This window comes from Pelecanus crispus, chromosome W (genome assembly GCF_030463565.1).
Source record: "Pelecanus crispus isolate bPelCri1 chromosome W, bPelCri1.pri, whole genome shotgun sequence".
Lineage (NCBI taxonomy): Eukaryota > Metazoa > Chordata > Aves > Pelecaniformes > Pelecanidae > Pelecanus > Pelecanus crispus.
Window position 1 is genome coordinate 13,673,375 of NC_134675.1, and position 23,767 is coordinate 13,697,141.

Below are 23,767 nucleotides of genomic sequence, written 5' to 3' on the forward strand. Positions count from 1 at the left end.
TCCAAATCATCTCCTTAGAGTCACACTGAAAACATTCCTAATCCTTCCCCAGTCAGGCTTCTGACCAGCACATGTTTTGGGATGGTTGCTGCCAGTAATTATTGCCAGATGGCCACCTTGCTGAGGGATAGGGAAGGATGTCCAGACTCAGATCTGTGGCTCCCCCCTACATCTTGCATCTCATTCAGGTTTTCAACTCTATGTTTAGCTGACATCGTTCTATCTGAACTTCTGATATGAAGCAGATATCATATAAGAAGACCTGATGAGTGGTTTTCAAGTGCAAGAATCTTGAGGGAAAAAAAGATTTAAAACCTTTTTCTCAGACAACATAGGTTAAAAAGATTATGTGTGCATGCAGGTTTCATTTTGCCAAGGTAACACTGAGGGTGAAGAAAAGGGGGTGTAAGCAGCATGAAAAGAAGAGCAAAAACTTTTTTTTGAAAAAGCTAGCTCAGATTTTCCAAGGGTTTGTATGTTCACAGTCACGCTTATTAGTACCCTGATAAAGCATTATTCTTTCCTTTCAGTGACAAAGCAATCGTTCTTTTTAACACCATATAAATAAAAATTCAGACATAAAATTTCAGTCTCCCCAGCTGTCCCAAAGCAAAACCCCCACATAAAGCAGGAAGAATACAAGAAAAGAAGCAGGCAATATGTTTTAAGTCATTTTATCCTGGAATGAAATAGCCCACAGCACAAACACCACATTTTTGAGTGTGTCTGATGCTACTTTAAGACAGGCATGAAAACATGTGTGTTGTAGCATTATTTCCAATATGGAAAAATAGAATCATAGAATCATATAATCGTCTAGGTTGGAAAAGACCTTTAAGATCATCCAGTCCAACCATTAACCTACACTACCAAGCCCACCTAAACCAATCAAGGGCAGACTAGACTAAACCATATCCCGAAGTGCCACATCTACCCGTTTTTTGAACACTTCCAGGGATGGTGACTCCACCACCTCTCTGGGCAGCCTGTTCCAATGCTTGACCACCCTTTCCGTAAAGAAATTTTTCCTAATTTCCAGTCTAAACCTCCCCTGGCGCAGCTTGAGCCCATTTCCTCTCGTCCTATCGCTAACTACTTGGGAGAAGAGACCAACACCCACCTCACTACTACCTCCTTTCAGGTAGTTGTAGAGAGCGATAAGGTCTCCCCTCAGCCTTCTCTTCTCCAGGCTAAACAACTCCAGTTCCCTCAGCCGCTCCTCATAAGACTTGTGCTCCAGACCCTTCACCAGCCTTGTTGCCCTTCTCTGAACACGCTCCAGCACCTCAATGTCTTTCTTGTATTGAGGGGCCCAAAACTGGACACAGTATTCCAGGTGCGGCCTCACCAGCGCCGAGTACAGGGGGACAATCACCTCCCTGCTCCTGCTGGCCACACTATTCCTGACACAAGCCAGGATGCTGTTGGCCTTCTTGGCCACCTGGGCACACTGCTGGCTCATGTTCAGCCGGCTATCTACTAACACCCCCAGGTCCTTTTCAGCCAGGCAGCTTTCCAACCACTCCTCCCCAAGCCTGTAGCGTTGCATGGGGTTGTTGTGACCCAAGTGCAGGACCCAGCACTTGGCCTTGTTGAACCTCATACAGTTGGCCACGGCCCATCGATCCAGCCTGTCCAGGTCCCTCTGCAGGGCCATCCTACCCTCGAGCAGATCGACACTCCCACCCAGTTTGGTGTCATCTGCAAACTTACTGAGGGTGCACTCGATCCCCTCATCCAGATCATTGATAAAGATATTGAACAAGACTGGCCCTAAAACAGAGCCCTGGGGAACACCGCTCGTGACCGGCCGCCAACTGGACTTAACACCATTTACCACAACTCTCTGGGCTCGGCCACCCAACCAGTTCTTTACCCAGCGAAGAGTATGCCTGTCCAAGCCGTGAGCTGCCAGCTTCCCGAGGAGGATATTATGCGAGACGGTGTCAAAAGCTTTGCTAAAGTCCAGGTAAATGACATCCACAGCCTTTCCATCATCTACCAGGCGGGTCACCAGGTCATAGAAGGAGATCAGGTTGGTCAAGCAGGACCTGCCTTTCGTGAACCCATGCTGGCTGGGCCTGATCCCATGGTTGACCTGTACTTGCCTGTTGAGTTCGCTCAAGATGAACCTCTCCATAATCTTCCCCAGCACTGAGGTCAGGCTGACAGGCCTGTAGTTCCCCAGGTCCTCCTTCCGGCCCTTCTTGTAGATGGGCGTCACATTGGCAAGCCTCCAGTCATCAGGGACCTCCCCTGTTAACCAGGACTGCTGATAGATGATGGAGAGTGGCTTGGCAAGCTCCTCCACCAGCTCCCTCAGTACTCTTGGGTGGATCCCATCCGGCCCCATAGACTTGTGAGCATCCAGGTGGCGTAGCAGGTCATTAACTGCTTCCTCCTGGACTATGTGGGCTCCATTCTGGTCCCCATCCCTATCCTCTAGCTCAGGGGCCTGAGTACCCTGGGGATGACCGGTCTGGCTGTTAAACACAGAGGCAAAGAAGGCGTTAAGTACTTCAGCCTTTTCCTTGTCCTCGGTGACAATGTTCCCCCCCACATCCAGCAAAGAATGGAGATCCTCCTTGGCTCTCCTTTTATTGTTGATGTACTTATAAAAGCATTTTTTATTGTCTTTTACAGCACTGGCCAGATTGAGTTCTAGCTGGGCTTTTGCTTTTCTAATTTCCTCCCTGCAGGACCTAACAAGATCCCTGTACTCTTCCTGAGTTGCCCGCCCCTTCTTCCAAAGGTGGTAGACTCTCCTTTTTTCCCTGAGTCCCCGCAAAAGCTCCCTATTCAGCCAGGCCGGTCGATTTCCCCACCGGTTGGTCTTACGACACACGGGGACAGCCCGCTCCTGCGCCCTTAAGACTTCCTTCTTGAAGAGGGCCCAGCCTTCCTGGTCCCCTTTGCCCTTCAGGACTGCCTCCCAAGGGACTTTCCCAACCAGGGTCCTGAAGAGGCCAAAGTCTGCCCTCCGGAAGTCCATGGTAATAGTTTTGCTGCCCCTCCGCTTAGCATCACTCAAAATTGAGAACTTTATCATGTCGTGGTCGCTAAGCCCGAGACGGCCTCCGACCTCGACATTTCCCACAAGCCCTTCTCTGTTGGTAAACAGCAGGTCAAGCGGGGCACCTCCCCTGGTAGGCTCGCTTACCAGCTGCATTAGAAAGTTATCCCCCACATACTCTAGGAACTTCCAAGACTGCTGCCTCTCTGCTGTGTGGTATTTCCAGCAGATGACCGGCAAGTTGAAGTCCCCCACAAGAACAAGGGCTAGCGATTGTGGGACTTCTGCCAGCCATTTATAGAATGCCTCATCTACCTCTACATCCTGGTTGGGTGGTCTATAGCAGACTCCCAACAGGACATCCGCCTTTCCGGCCTTCCCCCTCATCCTTACCCATAAGCATTCCACCTTGTCATCACCACTGTCAAGCTCTATGCAGTCGAAACACTGCCTAACATACAGAGCCACCCCACCGCCTTTCCTTCCCTGCCTATCCCTTCTGAAGAGCTTATAGCCCTCCAGTGCAGCACTCCAGTCATGAGAGTCATCCCACCACGTTTCTGTGATGGCGACTATGTCATAGCCATCCTGCTGCACAAGGGCCTCCAGCTCCTCCTGTTTGTTGCCCATGCTACGTGCATTGGTGTAGATGCACTTAAGCTGGGCTATCGATTTCGCCCCCAACGTTGTCGTGCTGCCCCTGGGCTCCTCATTAGCGGGCCCGTGTATATCCCCTTCCCCCTTCAAACCTAGTTTAAAGCCTTCTCAATGAGTCCCGCCAACTCATGGGCGAGAATCCTTTTCCCCCTTGGAGACAGCCGATCTCCATCAGCCGCCAGCAGGCCCGGTGCCGTGTAGACCTCCCCATGATCAAAAAACCCAAAATTCCACCGATGGCACCAGCCTCTGAGCCACCTGTTAATCAGGTGAGTTTTCCCATTCCTTTCAGCACTCCTAGCTGCCACTGACGGGATTGAGGAAAACACAACCTGCAGACATAGAAGGGAAATGTTAGGACATGGACTGAGCTAAAAATATATAACTATCTATTCAACTACAAAGAGCAACTGAAGAGTTTTTAATATTGAATTCAAGTCACTTAGTTAAATATGTTTGCATTGTCGCTTTTAGACACAGGACAGCTACATTTTGCTGCATGTCATTGCATTTCACTGAATTGAGGCTGTACTGTACACCAAATTATCATTACCATGTCTGTTATCAGTCATTTTAACTGAGACAGGATCACCAGACATATCTTCACCATAAAAACTACAAGACGTTAGGCCTGAATTGCCTTTGAACTGCATACAGGCAAATCCAGGGCATTTTCAGTAGTGTTTATACACTGATACAAACAGAAAAATCAGGACAGGGGAAGAGACGATGGTATATGTGTGTGCATCTCCAGCTGTGTGTGTGCACGTGCGTGAGTGTCTTCCTCTGTGTATCTGTGTATGTGTATATGTATGCATCTGAGTGTCTCCTTCTGTGGGGGTGTGTACATGCGTGTCTCCCTGTGTGTGAGCATGCATCAGTATCTACCAATGTGCATGTGTGTGCACGCACAAGTATCTCCGTGTCCACATGCATACACTCATGACTGTCTCCCTGTATGTTTATGTGCGTGCCTCCCTCTGTGTGCACACATCTCCCTGTCTTCCTGTCTGTGTGCGTGTATCTGTCTCCCTGTGTCTGTGTGCAACTCCTTCCGCATGTGCATCCCCCTACATACATGTGCATCCATGTCTCCCTCTGTGTGCATGCTCTGTGTGTGCACATCTCCCCCTCCGAGTGTGTGCATCTCCCTCTGTGTCCATGTACATCAGTGTCCTCTGTGTGCACATGGGGAGGGGAGGGTGCCTCCCTCTATGTCTGTATGAATCTAAGTGTCTCTGTGTGTGCACACATCTGTCCCTCTGTGTGTGTGAGCATCTTCATCTGTGTCTGTGCATGTGTCCGTGCATGTGTCCGTGCGTCTCCCTCTGTGTGGGTGCATGCTAGTTTCTCCCTCTGTTGCATGCATGTCTCCCTTTGCGTGTCTCTGTATACGGGTGTCTCCCTGTGTTAGCCTCTGTGAGCATGCATTTACAAGTGCCTCTCTGCATGTGTGAGGGCATGTTTCTCCCTTTGTATGTGCATCTGCTCAGTGGATATGGGGAGAGCAGTGGATATCATCTACCTCGAATTTAGCAAGGTGTTTGACATGGTCTCCCACCCCATCCTTGTTGGCAAGTTGGTAAGATATGGACTGGATAGATGGACCACAAGATGGGTAGAAAACTAGCTAAACTGCTGAGCTGGAAATAGTCAAGACAGTTTGACAGGGTCCTGGATAACCTAATCTAAGACCCTGCTTCTAACAGAAGGTTGGACCAGATGATCTCCAGAGGTCCCTTCCAACCTAGACTTTTTTTTATGAGAGGGAGACACACATGCACATATGCGTGCAGAAACATTCATGCATACATGCTCACTTGCTACAAACATACCTATAGAAGCCTTTCTTGTTATTCTTGACATCTTTTGCCAGTTTGAGCTCCAGCTTGTTGTCTTTAAGTAGTAGATTTTGGTAGTAGGTTTTGTTATACTAATGAAATATAGTCCTTGAGTAGCAGTGAAGTAATGCATATTTTGCTATATTGATAAAATGTAAGAAGGAAGGGAGGATGGCTAAGCGGCTGGTTGCTGACCTTGATAGGTAAGATAAAGATAAGGGGATGGCAGAACAAAAGGGGCATGCACATAATAGGAGAAACTGGGTAAGAGCTAATTCGGGCAGGGGGAGGATCGCGACCACCAACCCAATTAAGGACTGAAGCAAGTACCCCCCACTCCTCCTGCGCAAGCGCAGTGAATTAAAAAGACACTATAGCTTTAAAGACTATGCGAGTAAACTGTTAACCAATGAAGATGAGTGCATGAAGACAGGTTAATGATTATGTATTAGAAAGGTGTGGAGATTGTATATTCAATGTATAAATAAGGGAATAGAATCCGAACTTGGTGTGCTTGATTTGTGGAATTCTTCCACCTTGCACCCTGCGCAGAATAAAGCAATATCTCCTTTCAAAACCAGTTTTGGTTTCGGGAGCTTTATTTCCAGGTAACAAGCTGAGCTTTTGTCTTCCTAACTGCATCTCTGCATGCCCAAGCAGTATTTCTATATTCTTTGGGAGTTTGTCCCCTTTTCCATCTCTCATATGCTTCCTTTATGCATTTGAGCTCTCTCAGTAGCTTAGTGTTTAACAAGGCTGGTTTCTTGTTATGTCTACTCCTTTTCCTTCTTAGGAGGATGGACTGCTCTTGCGCTTTGAGGAGGCTGTCTCTGAAAATCTCCCAGGACTCCTGAGCTCCTTTGCCCTCCAAAGCAGACTTCCATGGGATCCCTCATAACAGTTCCCTAAAGAAGTTGAAATCAGCTCTTCTGAAGTCCAAGGTCTTTATTCTGCTACTTGTCTTCCTCATGCCCCTTAGGATCTCAAACTCTGTGATCTTATGGTCACTGCAGCCAAGGCTGCCATTGACAGTCACATCTCCAAACAAATCTTCCTTATTTGTAAGCAGTAGGTCCAGAAGAACACCACTCCTATTCGACACGTCCAGCAACTGCATTAGGAAGTTGTCCTCAATGCATTCAAGAAATCTCTTAGAATGCTTGTTCACCACTGTGTTGCTTTCCCAACAAATATTAGGGTAGTTGAAGTCCCCCATAATAACCAGGGCCTGCAGACCTGAGGCTTCTTTAAGTTGCCTGAAGTTGTTATTCTGTTTGCGTGTATCTCCCTGTATGCACATACGTCTCCTGTGTGCGTGTACAACTCTCCCTGTGTTTGTGTGCACAAGTGTCTCCCTGTGTGAGTACATGAGCATTTCCCTTTGTGTGTACATGTGCATGAGTGTCCTCCTCTGTGTGTGTGCATCTCCATCTGTCTGTGTCTGTATTCATCTCCCTCTGTGTGTTGGTGTGCACAAGTGTCATCCTCTGTGTGTGTGTATATGAGTGTCTGTGTGTGTGTCCACAACTACCTGATTGGAGGATACAGAGAAGATAGAGTCAGTCTCTTCTTGGAGGTGCACAGCAATAGGAAGACAGGCAATGGACACAAGCTGGAATATGGGAAGTTCCAATTAGGAAAAAAAATTGTATTCCATGAAGGTGGTCAAATACTGGAACAGGTTGCCCAAAGAGGTTGTAGTATCTCCATCCTTGGAGGTGTTCAAGGCCCTGAGCAACCTGATCTAATTAAACTTGTTCTGAGCAGGAGGTTGGACTAGATGACCTCTGGAGGTCCCTTTCAACCTAAATTATTCTATGATTCTATGAGTGTGCATGTGTCTGTGCATGTAAGTGTGTCTCTGTGTCTATCTCTGTGGACACTGCTTGTAAAATATGTTTAGCTGTTACTGTTACTGTTTAGTTGCTCCCAAAATTAGAAGAGGGTTTAATAATATAGTCTTGGTCTTGATATTTTACCTTTTGGCAAAAATGGAAAACTTGTTTTCAAGAATATGACTAGCAGGATTTTCAGCAACATCAAAAAAATTCAACTTCCTGATTCCACAAATAGGTACACGACTCATTCTCTGGTAGCAAATATTTAAGTGCACTAAATAGATTTTCACAGATACAAAATGGTCTTTTCCCAGGGTAGGGGGTGGGATAGGAATCATTTCTTCTCCCCCATCTACACACCACCTGATTTGGTCTGTAAAATATCTACATTTTCTTAACACTAGAAGATTAATCGCAGATCATAATACACATACACTTTATATAAGTTTGAAATTATAACTAACAATGAACGTTCATCTCCTATGAGGTTCTGAACACATTGTAAAACCTAACCATTTAATTTTGGTACCCAAAGGAGCTAAACTCTTTGAACAAACTGGTCCTAACTGTTCTAAGTACCATAGTTGCAAACAAGCTTTTCTAACTGCAACATCATCTCTAACACAGATTGCTCAAAACCTGAATGTTTAGCACAGGATCTGCATTAATGAAGACCAAAACTTTTGAACAACCCCCCCCCAAAGCTCCATCCCTTTTCAGACAAAAGACAAGAAAGAAAGTGAACTCCCCCTAATCCAATGGCAAGATCTTGGTATACAATTACCAAGACTGTGATGAACTGAACAAGCGATAAAAGTTCTATTTCTTTACTGTACCTAAGAGTTTCCAAGTCACAGGCAATGTAAAACCTTTTCTTTCACAGTAATACACTAAGTCAATTCCTAAATTTTTAACATGGTATTCCTTTAAAACATTTCCAACTACAAATTCCAAGGGAAAGTGGTGAACCCTGTTGTGTATAAAATATATCTAATTTTAGAGTAAGATTTCCAACGGTGTAAACATCCATACTACAGACTTCCATAAGTCATCTAAGTAACTCCCCAAGACATAAGCACAGTTACAAATATATTCTAGGAAAGGACTAATTAGTCTATTTCTCCATGGTCCAATCCCAAAGAATGATCTCTCATTGTTTGGTGTGTTCCCTGCACCAATGCATAATTACTGACTTCATATATATAAAACCTATGTTATAGATATGGTTATTATATGTAGTTATATAGTTATAGATATAGTTTTTTAATATATTATATATAGAATAGTTCTTATTGCCATATGCAAACAATGGTAAAAAAACATCTAAGACCCCAATCCTGAAAGCACAGTTGTGTTTAAAATGTAACCATGTGGGAAATCCCAATGCAGTCTAGAAGACAACTCCCACATTTAAAAATAAGCATGTAAACTTAAGTGTTAGGGCCTCAGTCTTGAAAACATCATAGCTCCAAAATAAAAGTGAATTGAGTGGTCAAAAGCTGTTCCTCAGAGGGATATCATCATGTAACCGTTTTTAACAGGAAATGGACCTGACACTTAAAAAAGTTAGGTGTTAAATGGCCAATATACAGAGATTATTAGGAAGAAAGATAGGGTTTCCATAAGGTGATGTTTTCCTAGCATTTTGGAGTTACCAACATATACAAGAATTTAAGAAGCCATATCAGTCTTAATAATAGTTTCAAAAGACACTGACAGTAAAGGAAAAAAGTAGTCAGCCAGCTAGGGGCTGCTTTGGATTTATATACGCATGTAATTTTGGAACTGAATGCCACTTCTGAAGGACTGCAAGTTTCCCCACAAAATAAATATTCTAAAAATCAAACACTTGATGCTTACAAAAGTGTGTCAGTTCAATTTCCAATACCAATAAAGCCAAAGGACAGTAACAAGGCAAGCAGCCAGCTACTCATTAAGGAAATTAAGTAAGAGTACATCACCCATACACTTATGCTATCTACTACATTCAGCAACAGATTAGCTGTATTAGGGGGCTGTTTCTTTACCAAAGAGATCAGAGTTAACCATAGACAATCACTGAATCTTACATAATATTTTTGAGGATCAGCTAAACAGAGTAACTACAAAGTTACACAGCCCTGGTATTATTCAAAATACAACAAAAGTTTATATGATAGTACAGACATATTTAAAGGCACAGTAAAAACCCAGTAATCTCAAATTAGAAAAAAACAACATTATACCAACAGGCTAGGAAATACAAAGACAGCACAGATACTATATTAACAATGATTATACTAAGAACAAATGTGCCCTCTCAAATTTAATTACAGCATTTCTTCTCCAACAGCATAATTTATGCCACATCTGATGCTAAGAAAATATATATATATGAAAGGTCTCAAAGGATGGAATAACTTTAAATGCTTCTCTATCCTAACACCCAACTTGGGCTCTGTGGCAAGACCCATGCACCCCTTTGAGACACACGGAGCAAGAGAGTTCAGAAACTTTCTCCAGCAGTCCAGTCCACTCAATAATTCCAACACCAGAAATACAAGGAGAAAATATGCAGAGAAGGAAATGGCTTCTCAACACAGTCCTGAAGACTCCACAAACCCCCGGTCTCGGTGAGTCTGTTTCTTTTTCCCCCAGATACACTCCAAAGTTTCAGTTGTTCACCAGGAGGTACAAAACTTGAACAAGAGCCCCAACAAGTTTATTCGTTTTGGTATAACCCTAGCAGAGTTTTTGCTCAGTCCCTTTTCCGGGAGCCCCGACGTCTCCCCCGTGTGCGCTGCTGCTCTCATGTCACCCCCGAGGACTCAGCACCCTCCGGGCCGCGAGGCGACCACTCAAGAAGGTCACAAGCTCTGAGGGCAGAGGCACCCCAAAGGAGATGGAGGGCGATACCACGACTCTGGTCTCTCCCCCATCCCCGCGTGTTTTACCGCCTGGCGTCCAGACACCCGTCCCGTGGGGACACATACCCGGTGGGGCGGGCATAACTCCACTGAAGTGTTGCGGAGGGTGTCAACTTCTGGGACCTTTGGGGGAGAAGATGAACAAAGGGGTAGTCCGGGGGGGGGGGGGGGGGGGGGGGAATAGCCTTCCCCGCCCCAAAATTACTTCCCCGCCTCACACGCACCGCTTACCTGACACAGGGGTTCTGGTGCCCGGGGTGGCGATGTGTCTGCCTCTGCCCTGGCTCTGAGTTCCTTGCTCCGGGAGGCTCGGCCTGTGTAGGGGTGGCGGCGGCGGCTGCTGGCAGAGGGTGGGGGGAGGCGGCTGCTGGAAATGAGCGGCGCCCCCGTTCATGGCGAAGCTGAGGAAGCCGGAGTGGATTCGGGGGGGCTCCAGGAGGAGGAAGGGAGCTGGCGGGGAGGCGACGGCTGCGGCAGCGAAGGGGGAGGGGGAGGAGGAGAAGAAGGCGGGGGGCGACAGCGCAGGAGGAGGGGGGAGGGAGACGGCGGAAGGAGCCACCAATCTGCTGGTGAGCCCAACTCCCCTACCCGCTTCTCCCACCTGCCGAAGGGGATCCGATCGATCTTCAACACCGTCCTCCCCGGACTTTGCGGATTCCCGGTCGTGTTTCCGCAGGCAGGCGGAAGGAAAGAGGCGGGAGTCGGGCTGCACAGCGCAAGGTTGCGAGTTGGCGGCGATCGGCATCACTTCCCCCCGCCCACACCCAAGCAGTTGGCAGCAGATGGGGTCTCAACTGCCCAGACAGCGCACGAGCGGTGGTGGGCACGGCAACAAACTTCCTTTCGGTCTCCCCTCCCCCGCGAAGTAGCAGCGGTAGGGCAAGGGGGCTGCCACTGCTCGTTGTCCCCCGGTACGGGCTCAGGGGCACTGGGCGGGGGCCGAGCCTGCTAGCTCGGCAGGGGAGGCGATTAGCTGTGCCTCACGACTCAAAGGGCTAGGGCTCAGTGCAAGAGAGAAAACAAAAGCAGCATAGAAGGCTATTATACCTCTCCCTCCCCCGCCTCCGCCCTGGAAACAATAACAGCACTGCGCCAGGGGAGCGAAAGAAAAGGGTATCCGAATCAGTGAAGTCCGCCGCCCCCCCCCCCGCCCTTCCGTCTCGCGGACTTCCTCTGCCGTCTTGGTCCCCCTCGTACAAGACGGCAAGGTCCGCTTCTCAGTCCTGGCCCTGACCGGAAGAGGGGGGTGATTTCCCGCGGGTGCCTCTTCATGTATTAGATCTGCCTTTGTGTGTGTGTATACTTTCCCCTCTCCCTATGTAGGGAAGCGGCAAGTCCTCTATCCCCTAACGCTGGTCTGGCTGCTCTCAGGGAAAAAGTTGCTTCCTTCCTCCTCTGCCATCGGCCTCATCAGCCCGGCATAAATTATACAGGGTGACAAAGAAGAGTGCTCAGCTTGCAGCCAGCCCTGCATCTTTCCGCTTACATACCAACTGTCCACTAGGATCCCAAGGCAGCAGAGGGGGCCAGTGCCTTTCTGGAACACCAGCTCCCGCACAGGACAGTACATGACAACCAGGGGAGGGCTTCATCCCCACCAGACACACAAAGTTTTCTCCCCTTGTTTTGTTGTCCCCTCTCCTTCCTTTCTCCACTACTTTTCCTTCTATCCCACTCCCATTGCCAGCATTCAGCTGCACCAGCAGGTCTCAGCCCAACCACCTTGGGTATCCCTTGGCCATGCTGGAAGTGGAAAGCTGTCCTGCATCATACAGCACTTGAGATGGTAAGGCATATCCCTCTCCCAGGCCTTGCTCCCTTCTTTCCCCAGACTCTACTTGCCCCCACTCCCAGTGGTAGCACTGACAGATGTCTCAGCAGTCAAGAGCCTGGTGCTGAGCTCAGCTCATCTTTATTTTTTTTTCCCTTCTCCTTTAAAAAGCTTATGACCAAAGCATACAAGCAATAGAGGGAGGGCAGCCCCACATGGATTGACACATGTGCACACAGAAAAAATAAAGCCACTGGCTAGCAGTACTGCCTGTACTGCTTAGCATATACTGGAGCATCTCACATATGAGGAAAGGCTGAGAGAGCTGGGGCTGTTCAGCCTAGAGAAGAGAAAGCTCAGGGGGGGTCTCATCAATGTATACAAATATCAGAAGGGAGGGTGCAAAGAAGACAGAGCCAGGCTCTTTTCAGTGGCGTCCAGTGACAGGACAAGAGGCAATGGGCACAAAGTGAAACACAGGAGGTTCTGCCTGAACATCAGGAAACACTTCTTTACTGTGAGGGTGACTGAGCACTGGGACAGGTTGCCCAGAGAGGTTGTGGAGTCTCCCTCCTTGGAGATAATGCAAAAGCCATCTGGACATAGGCCTGGGCAACTGGCTCTCGGTGGCCCTGCTTGAGCAGGGGGGTTGGACCAGAAGACCTCCAGAGGTCCCTTCCAACCTCAACCATTCTGTGATTCTGTGTATGTGTGTGCGCACACACGGCTATAAACTCAACAGGGAAGGCTTGAAAGGGTTTGGTAGACTTTTCCAGCCCTGGCTTCTTGCCATCCATCCACTTTCGATTAAATGAGCCTTTGTCTTACCAGGGTGGCACTGGTTCCTGGGAGATCTGCACAAAGCCAGGGAGCCTCTGCCTGCAATAAATATGCATTAATCAATCGTGTTGGAAAGCTCTGAGCAGACCAGATGCACCGAACCTGCAATCGTCATTGTCCCCTTTGCGCTGCTTCATTGATTAGGACTCAGGCATGTCCTTTATGCTCCAGCTACCCCTAGCTTCTCCCATCGCTCCAATTCAGCAGCACCTACAAGCGTCTCCTCACACCTCCCCCCCCCCCACCCTCCTGCATGCAGTGAGTTAGCAGGGAGCTTCAGGGAATTGCAAAGGCCTCTCCAGCAACAGGGCTGCCTTTGCAGTGACGTATTTCTCTCCCTTTCAGCCAAATGTTTTGCGGGCGGGGCGAGGAGCGGGATGGGGGTGGGAGAAGAGGGAACTGCTGCGATCGTTCGATTGGGCAGCCGGGCTATTGCACGGGGCTGTGCGCCGGCTGCAGGGTCAGCTCTTCATCCATTACATGCAAGAGCTTGCTGCTGTTTGGGGAAAAGAGTTGAGCAGTCGGAAAGAGCAGGGCATGGTGGCGGGGACAGGAATCAATTATTTACAAAAAACAAAGGTACCTTGGGCTCGTGGCAAGGTTTTTTTTTTGGGGGGGAGCGCTGCAGAGGTGGCTTCTGTGAGAAGACACCAGAAGCTGCCCCCACGTCAGACGGAGACAGTTTCAGCTGGATCCAAGATGGACACACCACTGGCCAAAGCTGAGACAATAAGCAATGCTGGGAGCGCCTCTGTGATAACACATTTAAGAAAGGGTGAAAAATGCTGCGCAACAGCAGCTGGGAGAGAGGAGTGAGAATACGTGAGAGAAACAACTATGCAGACACCAAGGTCAGTGAAGAAGGAGGGGGAGGAGGTGCTCCAGGCACCAGACCAGAGGGCCCTGCAGCCCATGGTGAAGACCATGGTGATGATGCAGGTTGTCCCCCTGCAGCCCATGGAGGTCCATGGTGGAGCAGATATCTACCCTGCAGCCTGTGGAGGACCCCATGATGGAGCAGGTGGATATACCCTGAAGGAAGCTGCAGCCTGTGGAGAGGAGCCCACGCAGGAGCAAGTTTTCTGGCAGGATCTGTGGCACTTGGGGGACCCACGCTGGAGCAGTCCATTCCTGAAGGACTGTACCCCATGGAAAGGACCCATGCTGGAGCAGTTCGTGAGGAACTGCAGCCCATGGGAAGGACCCACATTGGAGAAGTTCGTGAAGGACTGTCTCCCGTGGGAGGGACCCCACACTGGAGCAGGGGAAGAGCGTGAGAAAGAAGTAATGTCAGAGATGAAGCGTTATAAACTGTTTGCAACTCCCATTCCCCATCCCCTTGCACTGCTCAGCAGGAGGAGGTAGAAGAGTTGGGAGTGAAGTTGAGTCTAGAGAAGAAGGGAGGGGTGGGGGGAAGGTGCTTTTAGATTTGTTTTATTTCTCACTATCCTACTCTGTTACAATTAATTCACAATAAATTAAATTAATTTCCCCAAGTCGAGTCTATTTTGCCTGTGACAGTAATTGCTAAGTAATCTCCCTGTCCTTATCTCGACCCACAAGCTTTTCATCACATTTTCTCCCCCTGTCCAGTTGATTGAGGAGGAGTGATAGAGTGGCTTGGTGGGCAGCTGGTGGCCAGCCAAGGTCAACCCACCACATTACCTTTTGTCAGGCATGTGCTTTTTCACCTCCTGCAGCTTCACCAGCCTCGCTCTCATACACCCTTTGTGTACACAGGTTTCTTTCCCCAGTGCTCAATCCCCCCTTCACTTTCCTTTCAGCCCTTTTTCCCCAGTTCTCCCTGTATTTCACAGGCCTGTCACAGGGAGCAAACGCTGAAGTCTGTATCTTCAGCTTCCCCATTGCATGGCATGTGCAGAAAAGTCACTGTCATATTGATGGCATAGGGTTGGGAAGTAGGCATTACAGTGGCCATGGTGCAAGGCGTATGTGTTCATTCCTCAGCCTGGCACCTTTAGAAACTTTTCCCTGGGCTTTATTTCCCCTCCTGAGACTGTGAAACAGGGATGCTATGGGCATAATTGGTTAGTAATTTGTGTCCATATTGCCTGACAGACAAATTACTTCCCTTCAAAGAAAGGGGCAAGCTCTAATCCTTGGAGAATCCACTGGGACCTTCACAGCCTCCCAGGGTGTCCTGGTTTCGGCTGGGATAGAGTTAATTTTCTTCCTAGCAGCAGGCATAGTGCTGTGTTTTGGATTTAGTAGGAGAAGAATGCTGATAACACACTGATGTTTTAGTTGTTGCTAAGTACTGCTTATGCTAGTCAAGGACTTTTCAGCTTCCCATGCTCTGCCAAGGTGCACAAGAAACTGGGAGGGGGCACAGCCAGAATAGTTGATCCAAACTGACCAAAGGGATATTCCATACCACATGACGTCATGCTCAGTATATAAACTGGGGGGGGTTGGCCAGGGAGCGGCGATCGCTGCTCGGGAACTGTCTGGGTACCGGTCGGCGGGTGGTGAGCAATTGCATTGTGCATCACTTGCTTCGTGTATCATTATTATTATTATATTATTATACTGTTTCTATTATCATTACTATTTTACTTTATTTCAATTATTAAACTGTTCTTATCTCAACCCAGGAGTGTTTCTCACTCTTACTCCTCCGATTCTCTCCCCCATCCCATTAGGGTAGGGGGAGTGAGCGAGCGGCTGTGTGGTGCTTAGTTGCTGGCTGGGGCTAAACCACGACAGTCCTTTTTGGCGCCCAATGTGGGGTTCGAAGGGTTTGAGATAACAACAGATTAACCAGAGTGTATTAAGGAGTCTGTTAACAGTTGCCGGTCACGATATTAGTTCATCTGATCTGCACCATGTTCTTTTTTTTGCAGCACGCGTTAAAGCTTGCTGTCAGTTTGTGTAGTGTGCTATGCTCTGCAGCGATTCATGATCTTTTGCTTGGGAGGCTCCTTATCAAAACCCTGACCTTGAGCATTCTTTGGTATTTGGGTTTCATACAGAAGTCACTACTGTACTTCGGGTACTACCTCATAGAGAGAGTTAGCAATTATACTTCTTACTCTGAGAGGCTTGTTGTGGAGGAAATACAGAATGGCACCTTTGCTGCTTTCTTCTATGATGTTTCCTCCTTCATTACAACAACTTTCCAGTATCTTGAACATCCCTGGGCAGTTAAGATACTTCTATTGATACTTCTTGGGAATGTTGTTTCCGTTTTGATAAAGGTCAGTAAGCAGTTTAAAAATACCATCCAGAGATCTACCCCAAGGCTGGATAGTTATGAGTGGCAGGGTGTGTGGGATCGTATGCGCAAGTACCTAGGGCAGTGGGGACCTCCAGTGTTTTGGAACTTCACCCCTGAACAAGTGCAGAATCCTGAAGAATTAGTAAAGTATTTGGAAGAAGTATGTTGTCACCCTGGTAGCTCCAGAGAGACACAAATCATTGCAACATGCTGGGGACTGGCCCATGCCTATCGAGCCGTGGTCAACACTAATCAGTACCCTCAAAAGAAAGAGAAGGTCTCTGGATCTGATGACAAAACAACAAGCACTGTGGCTACTCAAACCCCCACTACAGGCCCTGCGGCTACTCCAACCCCCACTACAGGCCTTGCAGCTACTCAAACCCCTGCCCCAGGCACTGTGGCTACTCCAGCCATAGCCATGAGCACTGCGGCTACTCAAACCACAGCCATGGGCACTGCGGCTACTCAAACCCCAGTGACAGACACTGCGGCTAAACCAGAGAACCAACCTGCACCGGTATCAGTTGCCCCTATACAGAAGAAAAAATACACGAGGAAATCAGTTCGTTTAGTAAGGGATGAAGATGAACCAGGGCCATCACGAGAACCAGAGGAGGAAGAACCCATAAATGAGATGGTGACCACCCGATCCCTATCCCTGGGTGAGCTGCGAGATATGCGAAAAGATTTTGGTCGTCATCCAGGCGAGCACATCATCACCTGGCTGCTCCGATGCTGGGATAACAGGGCCAGTAGCCTGGATTTAGAGGGTAGGGAAGCCAAGCAGCTGGGATCCCTTTCCAGGGAAGGGGGCATTGACAAAGCAATTGGAAAAGGGGCAAAACTGCTCAGCCTTGGGAGGCGACTTCTGTCAAGCGTGAAGGAAAGGTATCCCTTCAAGGAGGATGTTTTATACCGCCCAAGCAAATGGACCACCGTAGAGAAAGGTATCCAGTACCTGAGGGAATTAGGCGTGCTGGAGGCGATTTACAGTGACCTGAATGATGAGCGGTTACCCAAAGACCCAGATGAAGTCAGGTGCACACAATCCATGTGGCGGAAGGTGGTACGGAGCGCACCAGCATCGTATTCCAACTTGTTGGCAATACTAGCCTGGAAAGACGACGAGGCACCAACGGTGGATGAAGTGGCTAGACAACTCCAGGACTACGAAGAAAAGCTCTCTTCCTCCCTATGGGCCTGTGTCCCGGCTGTGGAAAAACTGTCTGAAAAAATGTGCCAAGAGTTCCAACAACTCAGAGAGGATCTGTCCTACTCCCCACCTGCACGGACCAGTGTCTCAGCCATTAGGAGTCAACGTCCCTATGCTCAAGAGAGAGGATACAGAGGATACACACCACGGGGCACCCTGTGTTTTTACCTGCGTGATTATGGAGAGGACATGAGGAAGTAGGATGGAAAACCCACCTCAACCTTAGAGGCACGGGTGCGTGAGTTGCAAGGAAAAACTATTAGAAAAGGCGGTTCTCCCAGGAAAATTGCAGATCCAGTTTCCAGTGAGCAGTTCCCCAGACAGAGTAAGAGGGCTAATTTTACTTCCGACCTTGATCAGGGGACTTTTGATTCACATTTACAGGAAGTGAACAGCGAATACTGTGACCAGCGTTAGAGGGGCCCTGCCTCCAGCCAGGTGGAGGAAAGGGACAACCGGGTTTACTGGACTGTGTGGATTCGATGGCCTGGAACATCAGACCCACAGGAGTATAAGGCTCTAGTGGACACTGGTGCACAGTGCACGCTAATGCCATCAAACTATAGAGGGGCAGAACCCATTTGTATTTCTGGAGTGACAGGGGGATCCCAACAGCTAACTGTACTGGAAGCTGAAGTGAGCCTAACTGGGAATGAGTGGCAGAAGCACCCCATTGTGACTGGCCCAGACGCTCCGTGCATCCTTGGCATAGACTACCTCAGGAGAGGGTATTTCAAGGACCCAAAAGGGTACCGGTGGGCTTTTGGTATAGCTGCTTTGGAGACAGAGGAAATTAAACAGTTGTCCACTTTGCCCGATCTCTCAGAGGACCCTTCGATTGTAGGGTTGCTGAAGGTTGAGGAACAACAGGTGCCGATTGCTACCACAACTGTGCACAGGCGGCAATATCGCACCAACCGAGACTCCCTGATTCCCATCCATAACCTGATTCGTCGACTGGAGAGCCAGGGAGTGATCAGCAAGACTCGCTCACCCTTTAACAGTCCCATATGGCCAGTGCGAAAGTCTAATGGGGAGTGGAGACTGACAGTGGACTATCGTGGCCTGAACGAAGTTACACCGCTGCTGAGTGCTGCCGTGCCAGACATGCTAGAACTTCAATATGAACTGGAGTCAAAGGCAGCCAAGTGGTATGCCACAATTGATATTGCTAATGCATTTTTCTCCATCCCTTTGGCAGCAGAGTGCAGGCCCCAGTTTGCTTTTACCTGGAGGGGTGTTCAGTACACCTGGAACCGACTGCCCCAGGGGTGGAAGCACAGCCCCACCATTTGCCATGGACTGATCCAGGCAGCACTGGAACAGGGTGAAGCTCCAGAACATCTGCAGTACATTGATGACATCATTGTGTGGGGCAGTACAGCAGAAGAAGTTTTTGAGAAGGGAAAGAAAATAGTCCAAATCCTTCTGAAGGCTGGTTTTGCCATAAAACAGAGTAAGGTCAAGGGGCCTGCACAGGAGATCCAGTTCTTAGGAATAAAATGGCAAGATGGACATCGTCAGATCCCAGTGGATGTGATCCACAAAATAACAGCTATGTCCCCACCAACTCGCAAAAAGGAAACACAAGCTTTCTTAGGCGTTGTGGGTTTTTGGAGAATGCATATTCCAAATTACAGCCAGATCGTAAGCCCTCTCTATCAAGTGACCTGGAAGAAGAATGAATTCAAATGGGGCCCTGAGCAACAACAAGCCTTTGAACAAATTAAACGTGAGATAGTTCATGCAGTAGCCCTTGGGCCAGTCCGGGCAGGGCAGGATATTAAAAATGTGCTCTACACCGCAGCCGGGGAGAATGGCCCTACCTGGAGCCTCTGGCAGAAAGCACCAGGGGAGACTCGAGGTTGACCCCTAGGGTTTTGGAGTCGGGGATACAGAGGATCCGAAGCCCGCTATACTCCAACTGAGAAGGAGATATTGGCAGCATATGAAGGGGTTCGAGCTGCTTCAGAAGTGGTTGGTACTGAAGCACAGCTCCTGCTGGCACCCCGACTGCCGGTGTTGGGCTGGATGTTCAAAGGGAGGGTCCCCTCTCCACATCATGCAACTGATGCTACATGGAGGTAGTGGGTTGCACTACTCACACAACGGGCTCGAATAGGAAACCCCAGTCGCCCAGGAATCTTGGAAGTGATCATGGACTGGCCAGAAGGAAAAAACCTTAGAATATCACCAGAGGAGGAGGTGATGTGTGCTGAGGACGCCCCACTGTATAATAAATTGCCAGAAAATGAAAAGCAATATGCCCTGTTCACTGATGGGTCCTGTCGTCTTGTGGGAAAGCATCGGAGGTGGAAAGCTGCTGTCTGGAGTCCTATACGACAAGTCGCAGAAACTGCTGAAGGAGAAGGGGAGTCGAGTCAGTTTGCAGAGGTGAAAGCCATCCAGCTGGCTTTAGATATTGCTGAAAGAGAAAAGGGGCCAGTCCTTTATCTCTGTACTGGCTCATGGATGGTGGCAAATGCCCTGTGGGGGTGGTTGCAGCAATGGAAGCAGAGCAAGTGGCAGCACAGAGGCAAACCCATCTGGGCTGCCGCATTGTGGCAAGATATTGCTGCCCGGGTAGAGAACCTGGTTGTAAAAGTTCGTCATGTAGATTCTCATGTACCTAAGAGTCGGGCCACTGAAGAACATCAAAACAACCAGCAGGTGGATCAGGCTGCTAAGATTGAAGTGGCTCAGGTGGATCTGGACTGGCAACATAAGGGTGAATTATTTATAGCCTGGTGGGCCCATGACTCCTCAGGCCATCAAGGAAGGGATGCAACGTATAAATGGGCTCGTGATCGAGGGGTGGACTTAACTATGGACAGTATTGCAGAGGTTATTCATGAATGTGAAACATGCACTGCAATCAAGCAAGCCAAGCAGTTCAAGCCCCTTGGGTACAGTGAACGATGGCTGAAATATAAATATGGGGAGGCCTGGCAGATTGATTACATCACACATCTCCTTTTCATTACAATTATTATTATTATTATTATTATTATTATTATTATTATTATTATTATTATTATTATTATTATTTTATTTCAATTATTAAACTTTTCTTATCTCAACCCAGGAGCGTTTCTCACTCTTACCCTTCCGATTCTCTCCCCCATCCCACCGGGCAGGGAGGGTGAGCGAGCGCCTGTGTGGTGCTTGGTTGCCGACAGGGGCTAAACCACAACACACACACATGCACACAGAACAGGGAGTCCCTCACCCAGGAAAGAGTTAGAAAGGACTTGCATAAGAAGATAGGACAGACTGCACTGATCAGGCACAGAGCATAGCCAGACAAGCATCCTGACCAGCCAACTACATGCGACTGGCCCTTTTTATCCCCTTTATCCCTCTATTTTCCCACTCTTGTTCCTCCCCAAATCACCTAAACCCCTCCCTTGTCCTGCCTTTGGTTCCTCCCCTAAACATCCCATAATAAGTCCTGTGCGATCCCGAACTGATTTTCTCCTGCATCCCATAATGTGTCTCATCCCTAGGCAGTAATCCCCCTTGGTCCAAAAGGTGATCTGGAGAGCTGCTCCTGATGACTGAGTGTGATAGGTTTCATGCACCACAGTTCTGATCCTGCAAATACTTAAACGTGCTTTTTATGAAAGCAGAATTACACACATGCTTAGAAGACCAGTAAGAAGTGGCGTTCCTCAGGAGTCTGTCCTGGAACCTATCCTGTTTAATATCTTCACCAGTGACCTAGAGGAGGAGATGGAATCCACCTCTGAATTTGTGGACAACACCAAACAGGGGGAATGTAGTTGATATACTCAAGGATGGAGCTGCCATTCAGAGGGATCTAGAAAGACTGGAGGAATGGGCCGGCAGGAACCTTATGAAACTCGACAAGGACAAATGCCAAATCTTGTACCTGGGATGGACTAACCTCTTGCAGTGGTACAGGTTGGGGGCTGATTAGCTGGAGAGCAGATCTGCTGAAAAGGACCTGGGGGTCCTGGGGGACAGAAGGCTAAACAGGAGCCAGCAGTGTGCTCTAGCGCGCGCATGAACGCGCGCGCGCACGCGCACGTGCGCACACACACCCCCACAGTACAAGAAAGATGTTGATAAACTTGAGCAAGTTTAGCAGAGGCCACCAAGATGGTCAGGAGGCTGGAGCACGTGCCCTGTGAGGAGAGTCTGAGGTCTACAGGGTATTTAAAGACTTAGTTTTCCTTCTTCAAAGATAAAAGCTGTCAGGCAGCAAGGGCTGGCTGCTCCGCAAGGGAAGGTGAGCCAGGAGCCAAGCGTGATAACAAGGCCAGCAGAGGCAGCGGCCTCACCAGTAAGGCCCCAGTCCCGCAGTACCTAAGCAAGACGAGCAGGGTAGGTCCAGTGACGGTAACCAGGGTCAGACAGTCCAGTGATCTCCAGGCAAGTCCATGGTGACAAGGCACGTCCGAAGTCAGGCCAAGAAGTCAGTCTGTGAGTCAGGGTCTGGGTCCTGATTAACGGGTCCCATGGCCAGGCACAGGCTTGGCTGCAACACAGTGGGAGCTGTGGCTCAGGCAGGGGCCAAACGGCAGAGGCTCAGTTTAAAAGCAACTCCCATGGGAAGGGGGGGTCAGCCCTTGCTGAGGCCTCCCCGCAGAGCTGTCTGGGAGTGCTCTCCCCAAGGTCACCAGAGGGAAGGGGGGCAGCCCTCAGCTGCACTGTCTCTAAGTTGGCCCTGAGCCCAGGCAGCCAAACCTCCAGGAGGGGGGGATGCTCTCAGGGCCCTTACAGAAGTAACTGTTACCCTACCTCATTCTCTTGAACAGAACAGTGTTGACTGATGTCCAGTGTTAAACTCCTTGACAGCTTACATCAAACAGATCTAAGGAAAAGTTATATCCAGTGAGGATTTTTCCACTGTTATGGGCTTTGTTTTGTTTTAGAGTTTACAAACTCAAAATATTGCAGTGATCAGAAAGCTGCTGCATTCAGTATTGCAGATTTCTTTTCACTTCAGGTGAGTTCAAAGCTCACTGCTTTAAGTAAGAATAGCCACTAAGACAAGGTCTCCCAGGCCTTTGTGCCTAAAGATGGAGTTCAAGGAGGAAAGGAACTGCCAGTAGTGGAAGATCAAGTCAGGCATCTGGGATCGTTTGAGAAATCTCAACCCACACAAGTCCATAGGACCAGATGTGATGCAGCCAAGGGGGCTGAGAGAGCTGGCTGATTTCATTATGAGGCTGCTCTCAATCATCTTTGAAAGGGCTTGGAGATCAGGGAAGATCCCCAGTGACTGGAGAAAGGCAAACGTTGCACCTGTCTTCAGAAAGGACAAGAAGGATGATCCAGGGAACTACAGGCTGGTCAACCTCACTTCAGTCCCTGGGAAAATCATGGAACAAGTCCTCTTGGAACACATTTCTGGGAACATGAAGGAAAAGGTGATTGGGAAGAGCCAGCACAGATTTATCAAGAGTAAAACATGCTTGAACAGCCTGATGCCTTCTATGATGAGATGACTGGCTCTGGGGACAAGGGAAGAGCAGTGGATGCTGCCTACCTTGACTTTAGCAAGGCTTTTGACACTGTCTCCCACAGCATCTTCATATCCAAGTTGGGATGTTGTGGTCTAGATGACTGGACTACTAGATGGGTGAGAAAGTGGCTGGATCACTGGGCTCAAAGGTTAATGGTTCGCGCTCTACCTGGAGGTTGGTTGCAAGTGGAGTTTCTCAGGGGTCTATTCTGGAACAGCTCCTGCTTAATATCTTTATCAGTGTCCTGGAGGAGGAGACGTAATGCACCTCATCAACTTTGTGGACAACACCAAACTGCGGGGTGAAGTTTCAAGACCTGACCTGATAAAGCCCTGAGCAACCTGGTCTGAATTCAGTGCTGACCCTGCTTTGAGCTGGGGGCTGTCTAGGGACCTCCCAAGGTCCCTTCCAACCTGAATGGTTCTAAGAGTCTGCGAATCAAATCTTCACAGGAACAGGCCTGAGCAGAGAGTAAATGTAAACCTCAAAAGTTTCCCTTTGCAACCTAAATAATATCCCAGGTACATAGTGCAGAAACATAAAGAGGGATAAGTTTTATCTATGCTTATAACACGCAGCAAACATTTTCAAATTCTGTATTGCAACTTCTTGGTGCAGGTACATCATGCAGCATTCATGTGGTGTTCCTTGTTTTCTCCAACACAGACTCAACACTTTCATCTTTTCGGTGAATGTTACTAGCCAGACTTAGTTGCATAATCATTCCCCAGCCTCTGATACAAATATATAACACGCAAACAGATACTCTCTATGGCATTTACCATTTTTTAGAATATTGTAGGGTACTCTTTTAAGAGGAAACTTTCAAATTATGCAGATTATGAAGTTATATTTTAATAAAATCTACAGAATTCAGATTTAAACTTTTCTTCTACATATGTATTGGCAGGGAATGATCTTATATATCTTGTAAGAAACATTTCACACTCATGCA

The 23,767-nt window shown here is 48.4% G+C and overlaps 1 protein-coding gene across 1 annotated transcript in view; it reads right to left on the minus strand.

Annotated features, from left to right (window-relative positions):
- Nucleotides 1–11,000, minus strand: part of LOC142596499 (E3 ubiquitin-protein ligase RNF38-like) — a 248,589-nt gene extending 237,589 nt beyond the window's left edge. Inside the window, exon 1 of the mRNA XM_075725625.1 lies at nucleotides 10,487–11,000. Within this exon, the coding sequence (XP_075581740.1) occupies nucleotides 10,487–11,000 (514 nt within the window). The remainder of the gene's footprint in view (nucleotides 1–10,486) is intronic.
- Nucleotides 11,001–23,767: the final 12,767 nt, after the last annotated feature.